General features: G+C 57.2%; 1 protein-coding gene across 3 annotated transcripts in view; it reads left to right on the top strand.

Annotated features, from left to right (window-relative positions):
- INPP5A (inositol polyphosphate-5-phosphatase A) overlaps nucleotides 1-20004 on the top strand; it is a 141650-nt gene extending 121646 nt beyond the window's left edge. Inside the window, exons 10-16 of one of the 3 annotated variants that reach the window (XM_028149653.2) lie at nucleotides 4344-4439; nucleotides 4566-4640; nucleotides 7796-7869; nucleotides 15644-15755; nucleotides 17512-17580; nucleotides 18439-18475; nucleotides 18615-20004. In XM_028149653.2, coding sequence (XP_028005454.1) covers nucleotides 4344-4439; nucleotides 4566-4640; nucleotides 7796-7869; nucleotides 15644-15755; nucleotides 17512-17580; nucleotides 18439-18475; nucleotides 18615-18664 — 513 coding nt within the window. In that variant the 3' untranslated portion in view covers nucleotides 18665-20004. Of the gene's footprint in view, nucleotides 1-4343; nucleotides 4440-4565; nucleotides 4641-7795; nucleotides 7870-15643; nucleotides 15756-17511; nucleotides 17581-18438; nucleotides 18526-18614 lie in introns of all 3 variants that reach the window. The other 2 variants (XM_054729017.1, XM_008144378.3) reach the window with 2 other exon arrangements.
- The last annotated feature ends 716 nt before the right edge of the window (nucleotides 20005-20720 follow it).

The raw sequence follows: 20720 nt of genomic DNA, 5'->3' as shown, positions 1-20720 counted from the left end.
ATCCATGGTGACATCCTTGTTCATCCTCAGGCTGATTGCATCCTTGGTCCCTTTGTTTAAAGCTGTTGAAGACATTGTTTGGAGGCCCATTTATTCTACACGCTTTTCCTTTCCGCTTTCGCGGAGGTAGGTCCTGTGAACATGTTTGTGGCTGAAATTACACCAGGCGGCCGGGCTGCCGCTTCCCTCTGTCCCTCGCCTTTGTGTCCGATTTCATGCTCCCAGAGGCCGGCATGTTCTTCTGTGTGCATTGTCAGCGGTGACAGCTCTGGAGCAGGGTCACGTGGAGAGGGATGGCGTGAAAGGTGGTACAATGCACCTTCGGGCCCACCCACCAGCAGGGGCCAGACCGCAGGCGCCCCAGAGCGCTGGGGTCGGCTCCCTCCAGGGGCTGCCACTGCCCGGGGCTGGGACACCTGGTCCTCTGGCTCCTGTACTTTGTGGGCTGGCCTATGACGTGTGGTGGTTGTGGGCGTGTCCAGGCAGAAGCAGGTGGCATGGTGTTATTTTCTTCAGGTCTCAATTAGAAAAGGAGAAGAGTTTAATCCTTTGGGCCATAGACTCATTCCTTAAAAACCCCATAGGATGCTTCCCTCAGCAGCTGCCTGCGGTGTGTATGGAGCTGGGAAACAGGTCAGGGGGCGCGGTGGTCGTGGGGGTCCAGGCCCGGGCGTACCCGCACCCTTGTTGTGCCTTAAACAGCCTGCAGACCTCTGGCCAGACTGGCTTCCATCGCCCCCTCTTTGTGTGGCCACGACAGTGACGGCGACCCAGAGACAATGGCCTGCCCAGCACCCCTGAAGGTGCCGTTCCAGGCCAGACGCGCAATGTGCAGGCCCGCGAGGTTCACGCCGTGTGTCGGGGCCCCTCCCCCGGGTACAAGTTTGGGCTCAGGTGTGAGGGGCCCAGGGGCCAAGGATGGGAAGCAACAGGAATGCGCTGTGTGAGCATCCCCCCTGCTCCCTGAGGGGCTCTGGGCGCCGGGAGGGGGGACAGCGTGTTCCAGGGCCTCTTGGCCTTTGATCCCACGTGGGTACCTTTGCCCACTTGTCACCCTAGACCTGTGTCCCCTCACACTCCCACTTGGATGCTTCCAGAGGGCAGGACCCGAGGACTGTGCTAGTGTCCTGGCACCTTGGCTCTGGGCCGGGCTGGGGTGTCCTGGTAGATGGGCTCGCCTCCCAGGAAGGACGTTCATGGCTCCGCCAACTCACAGGGCGTCTTTTCTGCATCAAAAACAAAACAAAAGCAGGAGCAGAACTCCTCAGCCACCAGTGATAACTGGGGCTCAGCGGAAAGGGCGCTCTCCAGGCAGGTTGTTTCTGAACTTTTCCGATGACCCTGCAGCACCTCATGACCCAGCTGTCCTCTCTGCAGTCACGTGGCCTTGGCATCCGTCCTGCCTGCCCCAGTAATCCTCGCAGTGAGCACGGGGTGTCATAGACCCCGACCAGGAGCACACGGAGGGCACTGGGCGAGCTCCAACGCCTGGTGACCCTCACCTCTGACTTGGCCCCGCTGGGTCCCGACTCCTCCCTGCTCCGCACCCTCGGTGACCTCTGGAACCTGCCCCAGGGCCTGAGGGCACTGCAGACCCCTGCTGCTCAGAGGCAGGACTTCCTAACGCCGGTGGAGAGCGAAACCCAGACGAGAGTTCCCAGCCGCGCAGGGTTTGTGGGCAGAGGCAAGACTAGCTGCTCGTGTTCAACCAAACAGGATTTTAATTCAAAATATGCTGGCAACATACACATCACCTCCTGTTTCCTCTGGTGGAGGGAAGAGGTGAAATGGAAATGCATCCTCCTCCTCCTTCTGCCCCGGAGCAGGGAAGGAGCCCCGGGCCCCTGGCTGGGGTCCTGAGCCAGGGGGGCATACGCTGCCCTGTGCACCCAGAGTTCCACGAGGCGGGCCCTGACCTGTCCCTGCTCACACCACTTCCCTCTCCCCTACCCTTCACCCCCCCCCCCACCCCCGGGTCGCCTGGCCGCTCCCCAGCTCTCACGCTGCCCATCAAGCCTTTGCCCGGGCTGGGCCCTCCACCCGGAACTCCCCCCACAGCGCCATCTCCTCACTAGTTACCCCCACCCTCCCACCCCCAGGAGCACAGGGACACGCTCGGCACCCACCCGGCCCTGCCCTGTGTGGTGGGTGTCGGGTGGGCGCTCTCTGAAGCTGCGGTAACTGCAGACTGCGCTGCGGGTGTGACGCTGCTGCCCTCGACGAGGGTGCCCAGGGGGCGATGGCACTGCAGCTGTGGCTCACCACTAGAAATTAGCAGCCGAGACCCTGCCAAGCCCATGACCCCGTGCCTGTTCCTGTTCCTGGCGGAGAGTTTTAAGTCTCTTTATAAGTTTTTGGTTGATGTTTACAAACAGAGCAAACCTTAGGGCACCGAACCCGAGAACTTTCTGAAGGAGGCACCTTGTCCTAAGCTCTGGAGCGCACCGCACGCCCCACACCAGGCTCCGTGCAGAAAGGCCCCGAGGAGAGGTGGACATGGCGAGAGCCCTGAAATGCCTAGAGAAGCAGCAGGCGCTCCGAGTGCCAACCAGACAAGTGCCAGGCAGCCCTCGCCTGTGCCCTGCGTGTGGCTGCTAATAATGAAATAAACCCTAGATGGCCCTTTAAAGCCAACATTTTGGGTACTTTTTCTCTTTCAAAAGAGTAAAACGCCTTTTGTAAAAGGTGAGCCGGAAAGGCCGGCCTGCGCGGCTCCGCATGAGTGGGCACGCGGATTGCAGGCGGGAAGTGCCTGCCTGGTGGCTGATCACTTCTTCAAACTGGTGAATGAGGAGCCGGGGAGGGGGTGTGTGTGTGGGGGGGGTGGAGATGGGGAGGGGTGCCTTCACCAGGCCCGATCAGATGTTTATCCTTTAGGAGCCGCCAGATAAAGCAATTTTGTAAAAAGTTTCCAGCAGATGCCTTTGGGAGGAGAACCGTGAATTTCTTGAATCGTCCTGTGGTGGCTACAATGGCTGTCCGTCCACTGCCCCAGCCAGCCCATCCCCCTTCACGGAAGCACTTAAGCCACTTAAGCACATTAGCATCTGGATGGAGCAACCTCCTCGGGCTGCACTGGGTGGGCAGGGGGCCCGCTCTGCTCAGGATTGTGGGGCTTGTTCTAATCCGCGCCCTTTTGAAGGCCCCAGACTGATTTGTGACACATGAGTCCAAAAGCCACTTTGGGGGCTTGACCCGCTTAGCTGATCTGTGCGCTGAATGTCAATGGCCTGTCCCGGAGTGTGCTCTGGGGCTGGCGCGGCCTCCCCTGCCCCCTGACCTGGAGGGGGTCTGCGTCCAGCGGCGGGCTGGCAGAGCTCACACCTGCAGGCTCAGCCCAGGACCTGGGGGCTCCCGCTCTCCGGGGCAAAGGCTTGCTCAGCACCAGGACCTCACCAGGGCCGCGCAGAGGAAAGTGTTTTAAAAAGTGAGAAGTGGTTGTTTCCTTGCAGTGGTCTTTTTAAAAATAAACATCATCTAGCCCTTTTTGGAAAACAGCTTTCCTGGGGTATTTATATCTAAGCCACAACCCAGTGAGAGCCTCCGCATCAGACCCACCGGCCCGGACACCAGCCTGCTTGTCTCAGACATTCCCCACGTGACTTGTTCCCCCATCCTGTCAGCATCCCATCCTGCCAACACGTGTGAACATGGGTGTTGGCCCTTCAGAGCCCTGCTCTGACCACAGCACTTGGTCACTTTGAGCGTGTCCTGCACTTCCTCTGTTACATGTGTGTCCTGAGTGCCCCTCCCAGTCCGTCTGCATTTTCATGCCACAGGTGGGTGAGGGGCTCACGTGATCTGCGCATGAGCACACACATGCACACGCATATACAGGCAAAGACAGAAGACTTTTCTAAACAAGCCCAGATTTAGTTTAATTCTTAGCCAATCAGATGCTAGCCTGGAGGGTGACAGCGCCGTTCTTCCCTGTCCCCGCTGCTGCCTAGCCGCCGCCCTCCCCTCCGTCAGGGCTGGTGTCCTCCTCACGTCGCCTCTGGCCGTGTTGCCCTCCGGATCCTGTCCAGTGGCCCCAGGCCGTGGCTGGTTGTGACTCCACCCGCCCTCTCTGCTCGCTCAGGCTGTTCTCAGTCCAGGCCTTCCTGGGCCAGGGCCCAGCTGCTCAGCGGGACGCTCTGAGGAGTGCAGGTCAGGATGGGGGGACAGGCCTGCCTTCAGGCACTGCTGGGGACCTGCTCTGGGGTCCCTCCACAGGGAGCTGTGAAAGGGGGTTGAAGAAAGGATGAGGCTGGGGACAGAGGTCAGGAAAAGAGCGGACTGCTTTGAGGTGATGGGGCCGCGGGCAGCCAGGCGGGGGGACTAAGTTTCTGTGTCTTTCCCAGACTCTCTGCACAAAGGCCACGATGCAGACGGTCCGGGCCGCCGACACCAACGAAGTCGTGAAGCTGATTTTCCGGGAGTCCGACAACGACCGGAAGGTGAGAGCCTGTCCCTCTGGGTGGGTGGCCCACGGCAGCCACCACGGCCGTCCCGAGCTGGGAGCGTGGGACTGGGCCTGAGCCCCGCTCTGCCCCCACCTGCACTGACAGCCCCGTCCTTGGCAGGTGATGCTGCAGCTGGAAAAGAAACTGTTCGACTACTTCAACCAGGAGGTTTTCCGAGACGACAACGGCACTGCGGTGAGTTCTGTTGTCTCACACGTGACCTTGTGTCACCTCAGAAGCCTCAGGTAGCAAGGGACACAATGTGGGGGCCTGGCCCTGGAGGGCTGCGTCCCGCGGGTTCTCTGAGACCTGGGTGGCCAGCTAGTGCAGACCCCACAGCTGCACCTGCGTAACAGCGGCTTCGGTCCTCAGAGGCTCACACAGGTGTGCGTGCACACTGCCCGGGCCACTGGGCATGTCGAGGGTCACCCTCACGACAGTCACACACAGGAAACGAGGTCACTTGATCCACCTGGGGGACAAGATAAATGGGGTGACGAGCCATTGGAGGGCCTCTCCCCTCCGCAGTGAGGCAGCAGCACAGCCACTGGGACAAACTACCATCGCAGGATGGATGTGCCCGTGCCGGACGCGGCCCCAAAATCCATCGCATCCTTCATCAACCACCGGTCTTGTACCCGTCTGACAGAAATTTAATTCAAGCTGGCTCCTGAAAATAATTATTGTATTTTAAGAGTAGTAATCATTGGCCGGGACATGATTGAATGTGTCCATGCCTATTGACTTTTCCTATGATTTATAGCTTTGTTTAGTCGATATTCCCATCGAAATTGTATAATTAATTATAAGTGTGGCTGTCAGGCTGCAGGATGGAGTGCCCTGGCGAGGATTTGGAGAGATTAAATTTTCCTGGGCTGTCCCGGCCGGCCTGGGGATTTCCACGGCGCTCGGCCTGTTGGTGGAGGTGTTTGCTGTGTGTTTAGCAGCTGCTCCAGCTCAGGGCTCATTGATTTTCGGCTCTTTTCTTTATCAGCGCTGCGTCTCGGCAGCAACAGTGGAATTTGTGCGGCCGGGATAGCTCCTGACAGATACATATGATCAGCCGGCTGCTTTATCATTGTCCACACCGCCCTGCGCTGTTTTTCACTTTGTAATCAAGAAGAATGTTTGCGACACATGCGGAATTGGTTATCATGTTTGTGAAAAATCTCAAAGAGATACAAATGATCCACAGACATGCAGCATAATTTTTAATCAGGAGCATCTCACATCCGGTGTGTGGTGCCTGCAGCAGGGCTCCCGGACCATCGTTCTGCGTGGCTCGGGGTGCAGAGTCCCCAGGCCCCGGCACTCAGGGCATCGACCGCATGCTGGTCTCACAGGGGGGTTCCCGCCAACCTGTCAGAGCCAGACAGCGGGCCGAGCTGGCCCTGCACCCACCCTGCCCAGGGCAGCCAGGCTTGGGGTCTGATGGCCAGCATCAGGGCTTAGGGACGCTGCAGCGGTCACCACACAGGTCGGCATCTGTCGGTGTGGATATGGAATTAGCCTCTGCCTCCCCCCCTGGAAAGCCCTGGAGGGTGAAGAGCGCCTGGGTTGTCCGCACAGCCCCTGACACCGCAGAGGCTCAGTGCTCCCACGTGCAATCAGAACGAAGGAGCATTTCGGAACAGCTCCATGTTGGCAAGCCCCTAGGCACTCAGGGTGGGGTGGGGTGTGGCCGTGCTGCAGGGAGGACTGGCAGGGCACCTGGGGACAGAGACTCTGGAGGGCTGGGTCCTCCCCAGATTGGCGCTGCTCCTGTTTTAGCAGCTGGAAGATTCCAACTCATTCCAAACCAGATATTTATTTGCTGTTCTTTTTACTTAATACCCTTAACAAGTGGAATATGGGTGAGATTCAAGTGGCTCCATCCCTAAATGCTGCCACCCAGACAGACAGGAGGTTAGGGGGTGGCTAGGAGGCTGCAGGGCTGCCAGGCCTTGTTCAGTAGAGCTGGGAACAGGAACAGGAAACTGCCTCGTGCTCAGGCCTCGCCAACTGCTTCTCCCGGAGTTTTCCAGCTTCCTTGACAAACTGCCCGACTGTGCTTATTGGAGTGTGTGTGTGTGTGTGTGTGTGTGTAAGAGTGTGAGTGAGAGAGAGAGAGAGAGAGAGAGAGAGAACTGTGCCTCCAGTGCACACTTGCATGTAAACACATTTGTAAGCACAGACGTACACTTATGTTCAGGACTGGTCCACACCCATGTGCACACCTCCCCTTGAAGGTGCACTTCAGTCCCCAAGATGTTCCCTCACTCTCAGCCAGAGTCCTCCCCGCCCCTCTCCCTCCCCCTCCCCCCGGACTCAGGGCCCTAGCTGCTGGGCAGTGTTTAGCTGGTGAGGTTTCCACCACCGTTTCTCACCAGCAGATGTGAGCTCACATGGCCCCATGGGGTCCAGGCCCCCAGCCCTGGGTCCTGAGCCTCGCCAGGCAGGGTGTGCGGCTCTCCATGACGGGGGTCTGCAGGAATGTGCGACCGAAATTCTAAAGCTGTGTGGAAATGGTCCCCTTTGTGCATAAGGAGCTTTGGGTCACTCCTCTCAAAGCGTAAGTGCCACAGCCAGCTCCTTCCCGTGGGATTTCCGCTCTGCCGCCCTCTCTCCCAGCCAGGGGACCGGTGGGGCAGGTGGGGGCGGGGGGCTGCCTCCCGTGCTCAGGTAGCAGCCTGGCACGCGGTAATTACTGTGTACATAGCGCTGCAATCGCACGCTTCGGGGGTGATGGATGAGGTGGCTTTGAGGGGAGCCCCTGCACGAGGCCACACTCCCACCCAGCTGCGAGGGGACATGATTAATGAATGCATCGCGAGGGCGTGTGTGGTGACAGCTCGTCACAGCCCAGTGTGGCCAGACACTGTGTGGTGCCCTTCCTTCTTGGGCACCATGCTCTCTGGGGTGTGCAAACCGGGGCCATTTTTATCAGCTTTCTACGTGAGGTGGACACTGCTTACCTCTGGCTTAGTTTGGGCAAAATGGGAATGGTGTGCCCTCCTCAGGACACTGCCTCTGTGGGCAGCACCACTGAGGCCACCCCGGGCCTGCCCCCACCCGCTGCACTGCGTGGCTTCAGCAGGGAAGCGGCTGCTCAGCAATGGGCGTGCAGGTTCCGGGGCCAGATGAACTGGAGCCCTGGAAGAGGGCTGCTGGGCACCCACAGGCCCTTGGGGACACCACTCGGTGGCTCTCATTGGGAGGGGGTGGCCTGCACACAGGCCAGCTGACTATGGGGCAACACGTGTTCCTGAAAGTTCCAAGGCCCCTGCCCCTCCAACCACCACACCCCGTGACCTTGCGATGCCCCAGACAGGCGCACCAGTGACTTCATTTTCTTCCTTTTCTTTCTTCAGCTCCTAGAATTTGACAAAGAGCTGTCTGTCTTTAAGGACAGGCTGTATGAACTGGACATCTCGTTCCCTCCCAGGTAAGGAGCACCTGCTGGACGAGCAGGTAACTGTCCTCTCGGGCGCCCGTGCCCCTGTGCACACCAGTCCTCTGGCCCTTCCCGCGGCCTGAAGAAAGGAACCAGCCAAGAGCAACGGTGGTTCTGTCTTTTTAAAAAGATATTCTTTCAGGGCACAAAATGCATCTCCTCAGACGTGCGGGGCCACAGGCAGAGTATATCTCTGCGGCTGTAGCGACCCGATCGTTTCTCTGACCAGCCACACACCCAGGGCCTCCCAGGGGCCTGGAGTCAGCAGAGAGAAACAATAGACAGGAAGTGGCCAGTCCCTGGTCCTGTGGCCCTCCGACCTCAGGGTTCAGGCTCTGGCCAAGAGGGCCAGGAGCCCAGAGCTTAGGGACAGCACCCAGACCAATGGGTGCTGAGTGTTGGGGAGCCTGAGAAGCAGGGACTGTGGGTTCCACTCAGCCCTGTGGCCATGGGGTTGGTGCGCAGGGGAGTCTTGAAGACCCATGTGAGGGAGTCACAGTTACCACTGTCCAGGGTGCTGACTGAGCTTGTCTCCCTCACGCTCCAATGCTGCTTTAAATGTACAGTGAAGTGTGCGCTGAGTACTTCCCGAGACATTTGACATCGGAAGACGTTCTCTGGGATTTGTTCAGACTTCCCCTTCCTGTGGGTGATTGGCAAGATATCCTGATTGTCCCTCCCATTTGGACAGACTCATGGGGATCTTCCTCAGAGCTTTGCTGAGCTGGCTGAGGACAAAGGAGGCCTGGAGCTGCCGCCAGTCAGGGTGCAACACTGTGGACCCCTGTGTCCCATGCTGGCCTCTGCCCCTCAAGTTTCTCCCAAACCGAGTGGCCATCCATCCCCCACTGCCCAGATCGCACTGGAAGTCCTCCCTCCCTTTGGTCCTGTTGTATTTTTAAAGCCACCAAATAGTGTTACTAGTACAGCTCCCTGGCCGCCATGCGAGTGTGCAGAGCTGTTTCGAGCAGAAGCACAGATAGGGGGTGGCAGGGAAATGGCCAGGATGGCATTTGTAGGGTTAGTATCTGCGCAGATGTATTCTCTGACTCTGCCATGAAATGTGTGATCTCAGGCATGGTGTGTGTGTGTGTGTGTGTGTGTGTGCGTGTGCATGTGCACAGGAGTATGAGCTCATGTGTATATGGGTAGGTTTGTACATGGATGCCCTGCATGTTGGGTGCATGTTGTGTATATGGGATGTGTGCCCAAAGGACTGTGTGTATGAGTATACTCATTTGTGCACTGTACAGCTGCATGTGCATCTGTGCACACATGTAGGCATCACATAGGTTGTGTGTGCATGCATGTGTGTAATATGTCTGTATATGCATAGGTACAGTGTGTGTTCAGGATGTATGTGAGTGGGTTATGGATAATTGTGTGCATATGTGTGCAGTCCATTGATTTGCTTATGTGTGTACAGTGTCTATACATGCATGAATGTGTGTATGTGGGGCGGTGTGCATGGGTTTGAGTGTATGTACATTGTGCGGGTGTACATGTGTGTATGCAGAGTTGTTACTTACAAGCATGGTTGTGTGTGTAAATGTGTAGGTATATAGATACATGTATGAGTGTGCACATATGTCATATGGAATGTGGGGATGTTGGTTTTGTGTGCACGTGTAGCTGGGTATGTGTATACATGGGCCTGTGTGTATGTATGTATATGGGGGTATGTAAGATATGCACTGAATGGGTGTGGATATGTGTGTGTGCATGAGGTATATCTGTACATGTAGCTGTGTGTGTACATGGATGTATATGTGGGAATATAAACATATGTAAAATGTGTGTGAGTGCACATGCAGTTTGTATATATGGTGTGAATCTGTGTATATGTGTGTGCATGGGTGTGGATATGGATGGGTATGTTACCTAGATGTGTATGGTGCATGAGTGTGTGGGGGTGTGCATATTATGTAGTTGTGTATGTTGTATGAGTGCGAATAGGTCTGAGTCTGGGTGTGTGTGAGTGTATATGTTGTGTGGGTGTGCATGGATATGAGTCTAGGTGTGTGTGGCTGTGTATGGGTCTGAGTCTGGGTGTGGGGGGTTGTATGTTGTGTGGGTGTGGGTGGGTGGGTATGGGTGTCTATGTTGTGTGGGTGTGCATGGGTCTAAGTCTGGGTGTGTGTGGCTGTGTATGTTGTGTGGGAGTGGGTATGTATATCACATGGGCATGTATATTGTGTGGATGTGGGTGGGTGGATATGGGTGTGTATGTTGTGTGGGTGTGTATGGGTCTGAGTCTGGGTGGGTGTGGCTGTATATGTTGTATGGGTGTGGGTATGGGTGAATGGGTATGGGTGTGTATATTGTGTGGGTATGCATGGGTCTGAGTCTGGGTGTGTGTGGGTGTGTGCATTGCGTGGGTATAGGTATGTACTAGTATATCACATGGGTGTGTATGTTGTGTGGGTGTGTATGGGACTGAGTCTGGGTAGGTGTGGCTGTATATGTTGTGTGGGTGTGGGCGGATGGGTGCACTGCGTGGGTATGGGTATGTAGTAGTATATCACATGGGTTTGTATGTTGTGTGGGTGGATGGGTATGGGTGTGTATACTGTGTGGGTGTGCATGGGTCTGAGTCTAGGTGTATGTGGTTTGTATGTTGTGTGGGTATGTATATTACATGTGTATGCTGTGTGGGTGTGCATGGGTCTGAGTCTGGGTGTGTGCATTGTGTGGGTGTGGGTACCAGGTCACCCTGGGGAAACAGAGGCGGGAATTCCATCCCCCAAGGCCAGGGCCCAGTCAGGAAACTCAGGGGCTGAGGCCAGACTGCTGGTTGTGCAGCTGCCCAGTGGCAGCCAGAGACGTCTTATGGGGCCTGTTATCCCCCAGGATGCCCAGGGTGGGGGCACCCTATGATGCCCAGGAGCTGCTGCCCACCAGCCCCAGGGCCACCCCTGCCTGGGGGTCAGGGAGGTCACTCCTTGGGAAGAAGCACCGTGTCTGAGGCTGTCCCATCACCCGGTGCCGCCTCGTGTGTCAGGGCGTGTTGGCTCCCCCCATGGCCAGGCTTCCAGCACTGCCCGGGAGGTGGGGAGGACGGAGCTTGTGGAGCATGGGCCACCTCGGCTGTCACGGGTGTCCTTGCGTGTTGGCTCCATCTCTTCAGAGTGCAGTTACAAGGACCTGTGGGTCTCTGCTCCTTCAGCTGGGGCTCTTGTCTTCAGAACCTTTCGGTACCTTTTGCCCTTGTCATTCAAGGGGTGAACGCATTGTAGCCTGGCGGAGCCATCTCGGTCCCTGTCCCGGTGGAGGTGAGCTCACCAAGGGCCGCCCGCAGAGTCGCGAGGGAGACATTGTCCCCAAGTGCGGGCATGTCACTGCTGGAGGTGCAGAGGGTGGGAGTGCTTCTTCCCCTGAGCTCCCATGGCTGCCGGCACCGGTTAGTCGCACACCCATGAGAGTCCCCCAAGAATTTCATTAGCCATGGGTCTCATAAAGAGAGTGGGGTTCTCTCCAGCAAAGCCATCGGTTACTGTTCCCCATGGACTAGAACGCCACTCCTAATGGATTATAACTTAATGCTGCCTGTCATCGTGCTAGAAACGGTGCTAATATTTCAGACATTATAGAGCCTTCAGCACACGGTCGTCTCAGCTCCGGGCCCAGCCATGTGTATAGCACCTTCGTTAGGGACAACTGCAGGTGCTGCGTGGCGGTCAAGAGGCAAAGGTGCCTCAGGACCGGGCTAGACTCGCAGTAGCAGGAAGGTCACTGCAGAGGCCCAGAGCTGCCCCTGCTGTGCCTCCGCCAGAGACGCTGGCAGCCGCTGCGAACAGGCCAAAGAAGGCCTCCGATGCCCCCCGGGGTCCATGGGCTCCGCAGGGAAAGAGCTCTGGGCTTAGAGGGGGCTGTGGGAGTCGGGATGTGGGCGCCTGCTCTCTGGAACTGCCGCTTGGAGCTGGCGAAGTGACGTTAGTTGTTTGAAGTTAACGGTGGTGGAGAAAGCTTCCTGGCCCTGCAGAGGGGCGGGCGGGTCAGATGGGGATCGCAACTGCTCCGCCGGGAGGCAGAGGCCTTGCACAGTGGGAACACATGTTCACAGGGCAAGCCCGGGTTCCAGCGTGTAAAACAGGATAAACCGCACCACACCCGTCTGCACGAGGCTGTCTCCCTTCAACAGATAATTTGTTCTTAAGTTAAGAATTAGGAGGCCCTTTCAAACGTTCTGTGAGCCGTGACTTGGTTTTCTGAGCCGTGACATCTATGGATTCGTATCTATAGCTACACAAGTAACAGTGTAAAATCCGTGCAAGAAGGATGAGCTCGCTGCTTGCCAGGCCTGGTGCTCAGGAGGGAGCAAGGACACCCATCTGTCCAGCTGGTCCCTGAGCGCTGGTTGGGTGCTGCCCATGCAGATGCTTAGGACCAAGCGCTGAGGGGTGATGGGCCAGAGAACCAGTGGCAGGAAAAGCAGGCGACCCCCGGTGCCCCGGTGCCGCTCTGCCCGGGGAGGGTCCGCGCCCCGTGCCGCCAGCTTCCCTCACCTCTGACTTGCCGCACTGGGTAGTCTCCATGTGGCCACATCCTCCTTCAGTCTTCCTTTGAGTCTAGCTTGTTGCTTTGCTTTTCTAGGAATTTCAGTAACACCTGGTGTGTTTGGAAACCATGTATCTGAGGCCCGGGTTGTGAACGTGGGAATAGCCTCTAGTGACACCTCCCTCACCATTTCTCTGTAACCACGCCACCTCTGTGCAGGGCTATGGGGACAGTAGCTTCCTTACCAGGAGATTTCGAGGGCCCTGTTCTCAGCTCCCTGAGGAGCACGGCAGCACCCCCTTTTCTGCCCCTGGTGGGGCTGGCTCAGGAAGGGCCCCCCTTCCTGCTGAGACTGGGCGGCCCAAGAGATTCCTGCAGATTCAGCCTGGCCAGCACAGCGGGGCTTTGTGTTGTCGGCCTCGGGCCTTGGTGACGCCCCGGCCTGCCCAGCCTGCTCACATGGAGACCTGAGCTTTGTGGGTAGGGCTGGTCTCCCAGCAAAGGGGCCACTGCCCACATCCTGGGGTGCAGGGAGGGGGGAGGGCGAGGCCCAAGGACAGGTGGGCGATTGTTAGCTTTATCACCCTGCCATTCATTATGGCGATTTCTCCTCCGCTGTCCGCGTCCCCACCCTGCATGGGGTTTGCTTTCAGATAAGTCTGAGTGCACAGCAAGCACCATATTAATCAATGTCAGCTCCCCAGGGAGCAGGCCCCGGCGCCCTGCTGCTGGGCCGGCCTAGGCAGCGCCTCGTCCACTGCCCGCACCCCCGCGCCTGGCCACGGAGAGGAAGGACGTGGCACCGCCAGGCTCCCCTCCTCAGGGCCACGCTGGCTTCCCCAGACCCATCCAGACGAGCAGCGCCCTCTTGGCTCCTGGCCTGGTCCTGGGAGTGGCTGGGGAGCCTCAGTCTATGGGGGTGAGGGACTGGCCATCACTCTGGGCTCCCAGGTCCCCACCCGGGAACAGAGAGGAGGCAGACCCAGAGCGCTCTCGCGGCCCACGCTGTGCACGGGACCGTCGCTCACAGAGCTACTAAAAGTCGCCTTTGGTGGGCTGTTCACGCCGGGCCCTGCTGGATCTGCACCGCACCTTGGTCCTGGGTGCGTCAGCCTCAGGCAGGTGCTTTCCGGGAGGGGAGTTTCTGCTGTAGGGAGAGCGTCGCACTGCAGCTGAGGAGAAATGGTGGTTCCGGGGCAGGTGGACGTCAGCCTGTCTCTGTCGAGACTGCATCCCCGCGTGGCCTGTGCAGCCTGGCTCCTTCGACTCCTGGGAGCACGTCTGGCCACATGCCTGCCCCTCGTCTGAAGCCCCAAACGGGGCTGAGGCCAGGGAGCCACGTGACTGGACACCCCTCACGGCACCACAGGGCAGCGATGGGATGCTCTGGAGGCGGCAGGAAGCACCTGACTCACCACATCCGGCTCAGAGGCCACCAGAGCACTGGCCGCGGGGAAGAAGCAGGCCCGGGGTGGCAGAGTCGGGGGCCATCAGGACGTCCCAGGGCCACAGACTCCCTCTGGGTAAACTTGTTCGCAGCCACTTCTTAGCAGAGACCCTCCCAACTTCCTCCCAACCTGCAAAGACCAGCTGGTGGTGGGCTCCAAGCCTGCAGGACCTCTGACCTCTCCCTGACCTTTGCCCCCAGTGAGGGCGGTGCTTAGTGACTTAGCAGGTTGTCCCTCTGGAAAGGGGAAGGCCTGTGTGGGCCCCACTGCAGGCATCTGATTGGATGGCATGCCCCAGGCATGGCAGGTCGCAGTCGGGTTAAACTGAGAAACCCTGAACAAGGCGCCTGTGATGTGGAGACAGGCCGGCACGTGCTGCCGCTTGTCCTGAGCAGAAGTTGGTGGGCAGCTGTGCTGTGCTGTGGTGTTGGACGTGGGAACCGTGCAGCTGTTTAACCACATTCTATGGTGAAGCAAAGCAGGGGTTTCCAGCACGGACATGGGTCACAGATCTCTGGTAAGCGCCTGTGGGGCTGGAACAGTGAATTGGGCAGAAATACCAGGTACGGTGAGAACCCCAACCACCTGTTCATGCTTGAGGCACAGGGACGACATGGGGCTCAAGGCCCAGAGCGGAGGGACCGGGAGGTGGCCAGGTGCCCCGACAGGAGCAGCCCAGAGAGCCAATCACATTCTTCTCTTTTCCTGAAACAGGAAAATTTAATAGAGAATAAAGTGCCGTTCACAGCAAACACCATGGAGTATTTTGGAATTAACCTACACAAACACATTGGACTTTTACAGGAGAAACGTGCGTCCCTAGCGAAGGCCGTGCAAGGTGCACCACAGTAAGGGCGTCCGCACTGAGCAGCCAGGGCTCTCCCTCCACAAGGCCCAGGCGTGCAGTCCTTGTTATAACTGCGCCGCAGTCCCCACCAGTGTCCACGCGGGCGGGGCTCGCAGTTTCACACGCACCGGGGAAGGCCCGTGGGGCAACGCAGCCCCAAGGCAGACTGTCCCAGTGAGTTCCAGAAGCGAGAGGGAGCTGCCCGCAGGTGGAGGGACATGAGGGGCCTGGACAGGTGGCTGCGGGACACTGAACAGGTAGCCAGTGTCTGAGGACAAAGCACTGTGCACAGCTGGTGGCCACAGGCCCAACCTTGGGGCTGGTGGCACCCCCACTTGGTTCTCTCCATGTTTGCGTCACTTGCTGGCCCGTTGGTTGGCTGTGGTGGCTCTATTCCTGAGGGAGCCTCTAGGCCTCTCCTGGTGGCCAAGCGGTCAGTGAAGTGAGGCCTGTAAGGCCAGAGAGGGACAGTCTCCACCACAATGATGACCCCCCCCAAGGCCATGGCCTGGGCACCTGGACGCTACCTGAGATGAGAACTGAGGTGGGAGCAGGTTGTGGGGAAGAGGGCATGTGGCCAGGCTGGGCCCCGGCTCCTGCAGGGTCCCTCTTGTCCAGCGTCCCACAGCCAAGTCACTTGCCAAGTCACTGGGGTGCAGGTGGGGGCTGGGCATGTCGCGTTACCAGGGCACGTGAGGTCCTGCCGCTGTTTTTTCCCATGCATTTTGCTGTTCTTTAGACCATGTCCAAAAACAAAAGCAAAGTTAATAGATGAGCTCATATTTCTTTAAAGGAATTGTGAGTTTGCATTTCTGTTCCAGAAACTTCTGTATGGGTATTCTTTCCCTGGATAACATTGGCCATCCCAAGGGCCTTCAGGAGAGAATCCGAACAGCCCCACTTAGCACGCGGAGCAGAGGCCCGGGAGGGGCTGGAGCCGGCAGCTCTGACCTGCTGTGTCCTGTCTCTCCAGCTACCCGTACAGTGAGGACTGCAGCCAGGGCAGGCAGTACATGAACACCCGGTGCCCCGCCTGGTGCGACCGCGTCCTCATGTCCCCGTCGGCCAAGGAGCTGATTCTGAGGGTAAGTGGTGGGCAAGCACCAACCTCATCCTGCGATGGGCCCACGGTCTCCTCAGGGCCAGTGCTCGGGCCGGGAGGGCTTGTGGGCAGAGCCCGGGGTCTGGGCCCTGTGAGGTCTGATACTGGGCAATTTTTCAGGTTTCCTGTAGCCTCTTGACTTTCCAGGGTTTTTCAATTCCCACATTTTAACACAAAAGGAATGTTTTCAAAAGAATCAATATCTGAATTGGTTTTGTCAACCCCATCAATATAATCATGAAAAATTATAAGAATGGCCAGCATTGTTTCACGTGGCCCGTGTGATATAGGCAGTGGGTAGGAGAGGGCGGCTTGTGTGATATAGGCAGTGGGTAGGAGAGGGCGGCTTGTGTGATATAGGCAGTGGGTAGGAGAGGGCAGGGACACGGCGACCCACCACCACACCCCTGGGCTGCACCAGCTGGTCCTGTCTGTGCTCCTGTGCCAGACCCTGGGCTTCACCCACTGGGAACAGGGGCTGCAGGCAGGAGGGCAGAGTGCTCATGTGCTGCCCCAAGTCCCCCCCGCCCCAAATACCTGCCCCACCCCACACGCCCATGACCCCTGCTCAACTGGACCCTGCAGTCCCCACTAAGAGGCCCTGCTCGCCTTTTTGGTGAGGGTTGGGCCCTGAGCCTGGAGCACCCTGGGGAGGAAGCCTGAGCCGGAGGCTAGCGCTGACTGAGGGCGGGGCCAGGAGCCTTGGCAGCGCCCCCCCCCCCCCGAACCTTCCCCCCGCATCCTCCCCCCAGCCTGTAGTCAGAACTCACGCCTGATGGGCAAGCTGAGCACAGGCTGCCGGCCAGAACAGGTCCCTTCAGGAATGAGACAGGTGTCACCTACCTGGAAAAACAGTGGAAAACTAGAAAAGTGCATTTTGCACTAAGACAGCTCGAGTGCTTACACCCATGAAGAGAAGGCTGGCAGGAGGCCATGCTTGTGTTCAGGGCTCAAGGCAGTTCAGCGGAAGACCCTGTTCTAGACTGTTTGCATTCACATCTTCTCCAGTTTTGGGGGACGAGATTGGATGCCCTGGGGGATGCTGGGCAGCGGGCGTTACAGGCCACAGATGCGCCAAGCTGCTTCCTCAGCCTCATCCATCATGCCACGCTCGGTTTCCTCGTCACCATGTCCCGTCTGCCTCCCCGCCCAACAACGCTGAAGGTGGCGGGCGCGGCGGGGCTGCCTGGAGGCCGGTGATGGATGCTCAGCGAGGTGTGCCGCGCCTCCGTCATTTGTTTATCTGTCTCAAGATTATGCAGTTGGAAACCTACAATTTTATGCTGCCTTTGTAAATTACCACGCCGCCTTTGATGAATGTCCCCACTTGTGGGGCAGTGTTGCGATGGTGAGGGATGGGAGTGCTCACTTCCTGGCAGGTGAGCAGGCAGCCAAGTACGTAAACCTGGCCTTGAGCTTCCTGCTGCATCGAAGAGGATGCAGCTTTAACTGTAGAGTCCCCGGTGCTTCAGCTGTGGATGAAGTCCGGCCCAGTCAGGGCTGACTGATTGCAGGACCAAGCTCTTCACCCTCGAACCCCAAATCAGGTGTCTGCCAGGCACGGGAGGTGGCGGGCACGGCGGTATGCTGTGAGGGTCCCACCAACTGCAATGGGTGTGGGGTGCCGAGGTGCTGCCACGGCTGCCAGAAGCTTCCGCCCTCCGCTGGCCACTCCCTCACGGGCCAGGGGACTGGCCATGCCCGCCTCCCACACCGCACCCTCTGTTTGCTTTTGCCAGTCGGAGAGCGAGGAGAAGGTTGTCACCTACGACCACATCGGGCCCAACGTCTGCATGGGAGACCACAAGGTGATGCGACAGCCCCAGCCTGGGGGCGGGGGGAGGGGGGGACCTGCGGGGCTGGCGGCTGCTTCTCTGCCTCCTGGGTCTGGCTGCACAGGACAGGCCGCGCCGTCTGCTTTCACTTAACTTTAATAAAATACTCGGTGGTGGGCAGCTTGGTGGGTAGACAGGCAGGTGGGTAGATAAGAGGGCAGAAATGACCAGTCACAATAAGTAAGATACACAATTTAACTCTGTAAAAAATGTTCATATATACTGTGTCTCCGTGGATTATTTCTTCGGCCATTTCTCAAGTGTGCATTTGAGGTGTTTTATTGTTCTTATGCCGAGCCAGTCTCAGCAGGCGGTGGCGAGTGTCAGTCAGCTCTCCAGGGACTGACTTTGTACACGAGACTCCCTGCACCTGAGCCCAGCATCCTCACTGAGGGTTGTGCTGGCGACAGGTGTGGCCCCTCCCTAGGTAGACAGAGGCCTCCACGCTTTCCCGTTTTGGAGACCACTGGGCAGCATCCTGAGATGCAGCCCCCACACTGGTGCCCGACAGGGGTGGACCCAGGCGAGGACAGGAACTCTGCCCCACCCCCATTATTTGGGGCAGAGTCAGCAGTCTTTAGATCAGTTTTTACCTTAGTTTGTATCTGGAAATAATACCTCTTTACAAAACACGAAGGCACTTTGCCTGAGCCCCTGGTCGTCCAGCCTGGCTTCATTTCATGTCAACTAGGTTCCATGCACGACTGGGTAACCGACCGTGGCCCCAAGGTCACCAGCTCCCGGGTTCAGGCAGCCCAGAGCAGCGAGGGTGAGGGTGGGGTGCGGCGCCAGCTGCCTGGGTTCTGACGCCCTCCTCTTCTCCCGCTGCAGCCCGTGTTCCTGGCCTTCCGCGTGGCGCCCGGGGCAGGTAAAGCTCACGCACACGTGCACAAGTGTTGTGTCGTGCAGTGACGTGTGGTAAATATGGCTCCTTCCCTTGAGTTCACCGTTTCTGAGCTTTTTCCCGGTGTGTCTGTCCCTTTAACAAACCACTGGTTCCACTGCAGGGAGGCGATGCCAGCGACACGAGAGGACCCTTCGCGAGCCCTGCCTGTAGCGTGAGGAGCAGATGGAAGTCGCGTCCATGGAAATCCACACTCAACAGCTGCATCGATTAACCCGCCCGCCCGAGCGCCACCCGCTAGCCGGCCGGCCCACACTTCGCTTCAGCCTCCGGCCCTCCCGGGGGAGCCTCACATACCTCACTGTCTTGTCTGTTCATGTGACATTAAGTAGAAATATTGGGTTTTTTAATAAGTCACAGTCCTGTTGCCAAAACTCTAATAGACAGCAGAGATTCTGTATTTTAGACTTCACGGTTTTCAGTTTGTAATAATTGTCAGCGTGGGAACCCCACGGGTGTCAAATGTCCCCTCTGCCAGCTGGAGGCGTGCCCGGGCGGGAGCAGGCTCTGTGCTGACTCGGGCAGCGTGGCCACTGTGAGGACAGTGAGGGCCCTGGCTCCAGCCGACGGCCCCTCCTGTGTTGTTCCTTCCACTGCCATGTTCATGGTGTCTGAATCACACTGCAGCTGCTTCCCAGTTTTATATATAAATATATATAAATATATACTTTTTAAAATAATTTATAAATCTTACCAAAACTTATGCTAAATATGCTTTCCAGTATGAATGCTCGAGAGTGTCATAGCAGCGGGTAGAATTGGAGTCTAGGAGTTCAGTTATGTGAACGTCACACACATACCTGCAGAACAGGTGACGTGCCGGGCAGTGCATCGTGGGTGATCAGCGCCAGTACACCTGGCTACACTAGCAGCCGTCGCTCCTCTGCCTTCTCCTGTGTAATATTAGACCTGAATGTGAAGGTCATAGCCGGCTTGGTTGTACCTTTTAAGAATTTTGTAAACCGTTTTGTCTGTCTTTTGTTACTGTTCTATGGTGCCAAGTATTATACATAAAACAATAATATCATGGGAGAAGTAAAAATAGCCTAGTTCGCTTCCAGTAGAAACTGCTTTTAACCTGGGCTGTACATAAAAACATTAAGAGGAACAGAACTGTAAACGTCCTGGGCTCAGCTGCCAACGCCCCACGCAGATCCGTGCTGCCCACTCTCCCAGCACCGAGTTAGCGCCGAGCCGACGGAGCCTGCGGGGGAGAGGCCGTGCGTTTATTCGTCTGCTCTAGAACACTAAGAAGCCCTGGGCTGGAGGCCGCAGGCAGACGCTGTTTAGGTCAGTCACTACCAGTGCAAGTGAGGCGGGGTCCGCTTGCCGAATCTGTGTTCTTGACAATACGGGGTCTGGGTCAGGGCGGTCACTGTGCTGTCCACTTCCAAGCGGTGATTCTGTTCAACGGGGTTTCAGCTGTTGGTCACTGTGGAGGCCTTTAGAAACGACCGCTCCGGTTCCTAAGCAATAAAATTGATCATGGTGAACGGTGCTGCCTGGCTTTGTCTTCTTCCTTCCCGGGTTTGTCCTCTGAAATGCTAAGTGACAGGACCGTGCCCGCCTCAGCCTGTTGCAGACCAAGCTCGTTAGAAATCCTGGAATTTCATTCCATCATTTACCATCACACAAACTAAGCTGAGAATTAAGAGCGGAAAAGTAATCTTTTGGCTCTTTTACTGCGGTGGTAACTAATGGGATTCACCCCTCAGCATTTTTACATGAGATTATGTAAATGCACGGCTTTCCTCAACCTGAAACTGGAAATTCCTTTGCTCTTAGCTTGAACGGAGACAATAGTTCACTTGAAGAAATAAAATAAATTTTCATACTGCTTCCTTAAAAAGAAAGAAAAAACAGCCAGTGGTTCCTTAGAAATGTCTGGTTTTTCAGATGGTACAGCCATGTGGCAAAAACAAAAACCCACAAAACAAAACTTCAGCCATTTACATTCCTCTTTAGCATTTTCAAAACCTCCAAGAGAAGTCATAGAGTAACAATCACATTCAATTTTTAAAATTAGTACTCGGTCCTTATGCCCATTAAGATGCAACATGCAGAGCCGGGGCCACGGTCTGTGGTAACCGAGAATCGAGAATCGGGGTGGTGGTACCCGGACCAGCCCTGGACCTGCCCACAGAAGGCGGGAGGAACCGGAGGAGGAGGGAGTCCGCCCGCGGTGCCCAGTCCCGCTGATTCCCAGCGA

Source organism: Eptesicus fuscus, chromosome 17 (genome assembly GCF_027574615.1).
Source record: "Eptesicus fuscus isolate TK198812 chromosome 17, DD_ASM_mEF_20220401, whole genome shotgun sequence".
Classification (NCBI taxonomy): domain Eukaryota; kingdom Metazoa; phylum Chordata; class Mammalia; order Chiroptera; family Vespertilionidae; genus Eptesicus; species Eptesicus fuscus.
This window is presented reverse-complemented; position numbering and strand designations above follow the sequence as displayed.